Source organism: Astatotilapia calliptera, chromosome 23, assembly GCF_900246225.1.
Source record: "Astatotilapia calliptera chromosome 23, fAstCal1.2, whole genome shotgun sequence".
Lineage (NCBI taxonomy): Eukaryota > Metazoa > Chordata > Actinopteri > Cichliformes > Cichlidae > Astatotilapia > Astatotilapia calliptera.
In genome coordinates this window covers 2,290,186-2,298,478 of record NC_039323.1, presented here as the reverse complement: position 1 = coordinate 2,298,478, position 8,293 = coordinate 2,290,186, and the positions used below count along the sequence as shown (strand labels likewise).

Genomic DNA, 8,293 nt, shown 5'->3' with positions numbered 1-8,293 from the left:
TGCTACGTTAAGCATGGATGGAAGCAAACGTCTGTTTTTATGGCCTTCTGTAGCAGGCTTATTTATTCATGTATCCCCTGTTTTCATCTGCTGTTCTGCTGTTCTGACTAACTGAGCTCGTCTTGAACCACAGGCTTAGTGAGAGACTTAAACATGTTGAGGTGGGTGCTGTTGTGGTTCCTGGTTTAAACCCCAACCAGGGCCTTTCTGTCTGGAGTTTTCATGTTCTCACTCATGGGTTTCCTCCAAGTACCCCGTCTTCCATCCACTGTCCTAAAACATGCAAACATGCATGTTAATGTTAAGTCAAACCCAAATGTAGAGAATAAGCGCTGTGTGAATGTGTGATGTTAGTCCATTTCCAGTTCTGCTTTTGAAAACGATTGTTAATCAAACAATGTGTGCCCATTTATAAAGTTCTGCATGAAGTGACAGAGTGGAGCTTGGAGTGGAATGTAAGTAGACGTCTACAGTGCTTAAAGCAATGTTATAAGACTACAGTTCAGGACACTCAAAGTAAAGATTGTATCTCATATTTCTGTTTTGTCAACAGATGGGATGTAATAACTAACTAAATAATAACATGTCGTTTTAAAATGACACTCACAAAAGCAGCAAAATCCATTCTTTTTCAAAATACATAATAATTTATAATAAGAAATCACCGATTTCTTGCCTATTCTAGTCTCATATTTCAGACTCCTTGGGGCTAAAACAAGACGCACTCTGTCCTCGAAAGATGTTTTAGGTGGAGAAAACCTCACTGTGAACTCACATTATCTTGACTACAACGCATTAAAAAAAACATTTCCACCATTTTCTCTTTAATGTTTATGGTTTGTTTTTCCATTTTCCGTTTTATTACACAGTACAGCACAAACACATTGGAAAGTTTTGTGTTGTTTTGTAAAAAAAAAAGTGTCATGATGCAGAAGCACCGGTGCGAAAAAATCACATTTACTAAGTAATAACGCACCTACCAGCAGACTACTTACTGCTGAAAGACGATCCTCTCAAAACATCTGCTTTCGTTCTGATCATGATCACACTTGAATGCAGCGTTACATACTTCAATCAGAAACTTCTTACTCTGATCATTCTTTACAACACTTTGAAAGAAAAGCACAACACTCACCCGAACCATTTAAAACATCAAACGTACTGATACAGGCAAAAATCATGTTTTCAATTGGTCCATGTTATAACATAATGCAGGCTTAAATTGTTTAAAGGCTGGTACAGTATACACCATCACGTTAACAGCTCACACACTATAAAAAAAGAAAACACTTGATGACATTCAAAACACTCAATGAGCAAAAGTTTACTGTTGTGGTGAAATTGTTGGGAGAAGCTTGTTTTAAACATCAACTAGACTTTCAGCACAAAATATTTGCTTCAGGTAAAACAGTCCTAAGTACCGGTATACCCTTACTGCTTCTGGTCCTGCTAAATGCCAGGGTTGCCTCTTCTCTTTAAAAGCATGAAAGCAACATGGCTTAAGTTTGCAAAGTCGCATTTGAACAAACCACAAGACCTCTTGAATAATGTGCTTTGGACAGACAGCACCAAAGTAGAGATGTTTGGCATCAATGCACAGCCATGTTTGATGAAAACTAAGTACAGCACAATATTAGCACAAAGACATCATACTGATGTCAGCATGGTGGTGGAGGATGATCATTTGTTTTTTTGCATGCTTATTGTCTCTTGCACATCTGTGCAAACCAAATGATTAACACATTATACTGGAATCCTTATAATAAAAAGTTAACATGTAAGGTCAAAGAAGACTCAGTCACAATCAATAAATAGTAGTGCAAAGACACAGGCTGGAGCTGCATGTGGAACAAAGCCAGGAATGAATAAAACAATGTCTACGACTTAACAGTGACTGTTAGTTCGTCTCTAACACTGTGACAGTTTTTGATAGAACTTGTCTAGTGCCCCTGATGCAGAAGGCGGGGCTAAAAGTTTAGAACAAAAAGTCAATACCACAATATACAGTAATAGTGACAATTCATGGTGATCATTTTGCAAATGTTACAAGAAAACATTTGTGGTTTGTGTAAGTGCATTTTTGATAGTCTTCTAGTGTCTCAGTGCGTCTTATTCATCTGCAGGAGCTGAAATGGGATGAAACTTTGCAAAGAGGAAGAGCGCATGCAAAGGAAGAATCAAAGGAATTTTGTTTTGGACCTGGGTCACTTTAAAATTGACCTTAGGATAAGCGTTCTTTAGAAATGTCCTTCTAGTATTCCAAATGATTTTCTTTCCTTTTGTTTTTCAGCACCTTGGCGTTCTCAGATAAAAGACTCAGGACAGGGTTCAGGTGATGGATTTGATGACAACATCATGCACAGGTGTTTTACCGAGGCAGCGGCAATCAGATGACCCACTGGAGCTGCTGGTCTCCGCTGAGCTGTGGAGCATACTGCGCTGCCACCGATGGAGGGTGTAAAATTTCGAGCCACAACAGCCGTGAAGCAACACGAAGATTTTCCTGAGAACAGCCTTCCTCAGCAGGATGTAGACCCACGGGTCCAGGATCTGGTTCCACGTAGCCATGCGTATAGTCAGCAGACTAAAAGACGGAGACTCATCCGTGGCTCTGGTACTCAGAATGGTGACATGGATCTATTGGAGTGGTAGAAAAACAGTTATTCTAAATATTTATCAAATACTTTAATAGAAAACAATTTTAGACTGGTTGTGTTAGACTGGTTGTGATAGACTGGTTGTGTTAGACTGGTTGTGATAGACTGGTTGTGTTAGACTGGTTGTGATAGACTGGCTGGGAAGTTACAGGAAAAACGAGGTAAGATTAGTGTGTGCAATTTTGCATCTTTGTTGTTATTAAGAAATCTCTAATTCAAAGCATTTACTTTCTTTTTTTTTTAAATATTAGAATTGCTTAATTTGAATAATAATTCAAAACCACGATTATTTGGAAGAGTCTTCAAAGCAGCTGCCATATTTTTCAGCTTGTCTGGCATCTATTGCTTGGCATCACAAGTCCTTAATTAATACATTTGCTGATTTCCACCAGTGTACAACAATTAAACATCAGACATCTTTTACATGATGATGACAAGGATAGAAAAGAACAGTGATGGAAGTGGAGAAAAACCTGTTTGTATCAAACCCTTTAAAAAATGCAAAGACAGACAAACAGAGCTTTCTTAGGGCACCACAGACATGCTCGGGTATAGTAGGATCTGTTTTCTCACATTCTGTCTCCGTTCCTTTTGGTGATAACAGCTATTATTTCTGCTTATTTTTTCATCACCTCTGTTTCATTTTCCTCCTTCTCATTTCCATATCATTGTCATTTTTAAAGGCCTCTCGATGGAAAACCCCGTCACCAATCACACTCGGCTCCATCACCGCTCGCTTATAGGGGTCATGTTACTCTCCACCTCCTTTATCTGGGAGTCTGCATTATGATGACTCTTCTCTCTGTCTTCATGCTCATGCTTCTGCAATCGATTTTCTTCCAAATGGTTTCATCTTATCACATTTAATGCACTTTTTTTTTTTGACTTTTTGTTTTTAATTCAGTGTTTTTTAATTTAAATTTCAGTTTAAATGTTCAGTTTTAGTTTAGTTTTCATTTGTTTCAGTGTTACTTTTATTTTTTTATTGTTATGAGTGTATGGAGGCCATATGTCAGAAGCAACATTTATGGAAATCAATGTAGGTGCTAAAATAAAAACACCTTTTGAACGCCGCTGACTCACAGTCTTGCAGACATGCAGAGTGTCAGTAAACAAATCTATCAAAGTCTCATCAAGGAAGCTGAAATATTTGTATTCTTTTTTCAGTTTATGGGAGTTTCAACGATCTGGTTTTTATTTTTAATTTAACTCACTAAAATGTTTGCTCACACCTGGTTTTGGTTTTAGCATTTAGTTTTAGTTGACTATGATAACACTGTTATTAAACTACTGTGAAAATGCAAACATTACTTAAATTTGTGTGTTTACTCTAATTGACATGAACCTTTTAATCTTACTTGGTTACATTGACTTTAATGTAATTTAATTTATTGTTTTATTTGGGAATTTTAAATTAAATAAATACTAATGCTGCAAAGAATCAGATGACTGGTAATATTTAATCTCAATTTAATTTAATCTCATTCATTTAGTATTGCTGTCATTAATATTTTAGCTATGCTCAGTTAGGCTTCTATTGTTGTGGGAGTGTGATGTGGTTTCTTGTTCTGACCTCCAGTAAGCAGCTGTTAAGTTTGCTAACAATTCTAGTATTTAAAAAAAAAAACTCCCATTATTGCTGTGATGTCGATGTACTTACTCATCTTCAAAATGCATCATGGACACACTGACCAACAGCAGTAGTTTAATGATCAGAAATGCAACATAACACTGCTTTAACAAAGATATATGGAAAGGCTTTAGGTAGCAGGGAACAAATCCAGCTTAGCTTCCTCAGTGTCACTCTACGCTCTGTAATTTTTCGTTTTTCCCTGTAATTTTTAACTGTCTGTTAAAGGTGTGCTGAGGAGGTCTTACCAGTAATGGGCCCCAGCATATGCAGGACACCAGCATGATAGCCAGGAGCTGGCAGATCATCTCTATGTGATAAGGCATGCTTCTGCAGTGATGCTTGTGGCGCAGTTTGGCCTGTATTAGAACACAGCCTGTTAGCGTGTTGCAGGCAATGGAGATCAGCAGTGCCAGCAGCCCCAGCAATGAAAATAGCAGCGGCAGGAGCACATCCATCCAGTCTTTGGTTTGCTCGATAAGGAAAAAGCACCAGCTCCTGGACCTTTGAACCTTGTAGGGCTTCGACAGCATTACAGGCAGCGCAGCCACCAGTGCAGCAAGCAGCCAGGTGACCCCAAGGAGCCTTTTCATGTGGTGTGAGGCCAACACTGTGGAGTGGAAGATAGGCTTAGTGACTCCAATGCAGCGCTCCACAGCCATAGCACTTCCCAGGAACAAGGGGCTCAAGCCAAAGAACACCATACATGCCCCAAAGATGGTGCATATGATTTGATAAGGATCAAAATTCTCCCATTTCTTTTCAGCACTGTACACAAAAAGCACCAGGGATCCATTAATGAGGTGACCCAGCAGATCTGTGATCACCAGGCTGCTGGCAAACAGCAGGAAGGATGCCCTGGACTTGGTGCGGATGCTGCTGTAGGATTTCAGCAGAATGAACAGAGCAAGGCTGTTGGAGAAGATGCCAACAGTCATAGAGATTACTGATGCAGTGATAGACAGTTCCTTCTGGAAACAGGTGTTATTGGTGGGTCTAACCTCTGACCTGCAGCTGGACTCTGAACTCCCATTAGCTGACATGGCTGGAATAAGTCTGAAAGAGAAGGTAAATGGAAAATATCTGTGTGATTCAATTAGACCAAAACAATGGTTTGGATGAAATCTACTGATAAAATTGACTTGGAAGCAAGTAAGACACAAGTTTAACATTATTAATATTTTCAAGAATAAAGCTTATATACACTTTAAACTCCTATTGCGATTGCTTTTGTAGTAATTCCCACTCATCCATTTCTCTTTCCAATAGGAACAATCAGACCACATCAGAGTGCAGTGAACGCTTCTTTCCTCAAATTCAGGACCTTTTTCTGACTATTGAAGATTCCTCGGTTTGGTTGATTTCAATAAATAATTCCTTACCTCAGGTTTGGGCTTCGCTGGGATAGCTCTCCATAAGTTAAAAGCCCCCTCGTTCTCTGTCTTTAAAAACAGAAGAGACGGCAGTTAATGTTGTTCCAGTCCTTGTTCCGTCTGCGTACAGCAGGTGCCAAGTCTCGATGAGGGCGCATAGGCGAGCTCTGAGCTCAGACGCAACTCAAGAGGCTGCACACCAAGAAAGAATCTGCTTTCGTCCTCTTGTATGTGCGTTAACACTCTGGTTGGGGATTGCACCGACTGATAAAATGCTGCCAAGCTAACATGATTTAATTATTGTTATTAATGATTGTAATTATCCATGGAACGAAAAGCGTCTCCAAGTGTGAGCAAATATATCGAAAAGTTTTCCTCTCTTTTCTGTATTGTTCTATGTATTTAGTCGCCCGCACTATTTACGCAGTTATCAGCAGTGTCGGTCGCGTCTCCTGAATTGAATATTCGATAACAAATGTCTTCATAGAGTTGAACCCAAGCGCCCTAAGACCACATCAGTCTTCTCTGGTGGACGTGCCCAGGCGTTTGGCTCTTCAGGGCAGTGTCCTTTTATTTGTTGCACTCCAGATTATTAGTCAACCCCGCCTTTTTTTTCTCCACATGGTAAAGTGCAGCCGGACATTAAGTCATTTTTGTTCATCTGCCATCAGGCGTCTCGTTTTCCACGGAGGTCTGCTAAAGAAAGAAGCCATGACCTTAAGAAATGCGAACAAACTAAAGGCTGGTGAACTGAGCAAACCAAAAGTCCCATAAAAAGATCAGGAAAGGCCAGCGACCTTCTAAGTGCGCATTTCTGTCAGAAGAAACAACCCATTTTAGTTGTTTTTTTTCTCAGAAGTTTTAAAAGTCATGTGAAGGACATGCTGTGCTTAACATTATTTTAAAGAAGTACTAAACCAAATCATCACTGCAGTCTGTGGAGACGATGAAGGGTTTGATCGAAATCGATTCAGTGTTCAGAGCCAAAAAAGCAAATGTCATCTTATCATCACTGGCCTCATTTTTCTTCTTACTGCTCATCATAATTCCACTGGCGACTGCTGGACCGGAGATTTGTTTGTGTTGGGTGACGAGCACCACGTGTAGTTTTGAGCCATCAGCCTCAATCGGATATAAGAAAAGGGTTTTAGAGGTTCGAGGCATTACTTGATCCAGTGCATGAGATTTCTTTCAGGTACTCCTGAAGTCACAAAATAATTTAAATAATTTTTTCCACTACATTTGCAAAACTAACTTAAACCTATTTTGATATGTAAAATCTGTAGAGTTACTCATTTAAATAATGCTTTAAGCTAAAACTGCAGCTGTTTTATGGCTTATTGAAAGCTGACATGTCTGGAGACTGGTAGGTCAGCAGCAATTAAGAATTTATACTCTTCCATAACTACAGCTCACTTCCCCACAGTCTTTCTCACAGACTGACTCTTCTCCTGACTCAGTGTGGTTCAACTCCACACATAACCCAATCCACATCTGTCCTTCTATCATATTTGTACGTTTTCCTTTGTCTACTAAGTCTGATTCTAGAGATTCTCACTTCTGACAAAATACAACAAATCTGTTAGGAGTGCTGTTTATACACGCTGCACATGATTCTAGCACTGCCTACAAAGCAGATGGAATATGTTGAAGTGCAGTTTTGTCTGCTCCAGGAGCAAAGTTCAATCTTTTTGATCCTTTGTGATTTATCTGATGAGGGAGGACAAATTGCGTTCATACTCCACATGCTCCACACTTACTTGCTCACAACAAGGAGCAAAGGTTTCTAAGAGGAAATATTTATTGCAGGGGAATAGTAGAAGAAGAAGAAACTAGTTGCACACATACTGCTGATACTTACATGATTATGATTACTTATGAATCATATGATTATTTGGAAATGAAAAAGAGGTTTGGGTGTTAAATGACTGAAAACAATAAAACCGTTACAATGATGGTGTTTTTACTTAAAAACAAGATTTTTCTCATAATTTTATATATTAGGAACAGTAAAGTTGTATTTTTTCTTAGAAGTGACCTGATAATCTCTGTTACCTCAGCCACACAGAAGTTATAGCTCCTGGATCAAAGCCTTTATTGATTTGTATCAGTAGCTTGAAGTATTAATAAGAGCACAATAGTCCCAAGTTCTTTTTCTTTGCTATTGATTTCCATCCTTTGAATAAAATAAGCCAAACCATTAAGCAAAAAAATAAATAAATAAACGTGCTAAAGACCATTCAGGAATAATAATGATATATTTTGCCAGAACAATCAATTAGTAATAAAAGAAACATACCTACTCTTATCTAATTTGATAAGAGTAGGTAATTTTTATGAAATGATATTTTCATAAAATAAATTGCCAGTGAAAGCGCAGTCTGAACAATGAAGATGCAGGTCGGAGATGATCCAGCAGCCTCCCTAGCTGCGTGTCATAATACAGCTTTCAATGACCACAAGAAAAGATGAATGAAAAGGAGAAAAGGTACTTTTCTTTTCTATTCACACGGATTTTATCTCCTGAGTCTGTAATTACCGTTGTCTGTTCTCAGTGCGAAAACAGAATGTCTTATCATCTTGAAGTGGTAATGAAACCTTTCTCTTTGCTGTCTTATGGTGGTTACTAATTA

General features: G+C 38.7%; 1 protein-coding gene across 1 annotated transcript; it reads right to left on the bottom strand.

Moving 5' to 3' along the window:
- Positions 1 to 902: 902 nt before the first annotated feature.
- On the bottom strand, positions 903 to 6,189 carry ptgfr (prostaglandin F receptor (FP)). Its single transcript, XM_026159304.1, has 3 exons — positions 5,670 to 6,189; positions 4,536 to 5,343; positions 903 to 2,637 (listed from the first exon to the last, which is right to left on the bottom strand). The coding sequence occupies exons 2-3, from the start codon at positions 5,328 to 5,330 to the stop codon at positions 2,329 to 2,331; spliced, it is 1,104 nt and encodes a 367-aa protein (XP_026015089.1). The 5' UTR covers positions 5,331 to 5,343; positions 5,670 to 6,189; the 3' UTR covers positions 903 to 2,328.
- Positions 6,190 to 8,293: the final 2,104 nt, after the last annotated feature.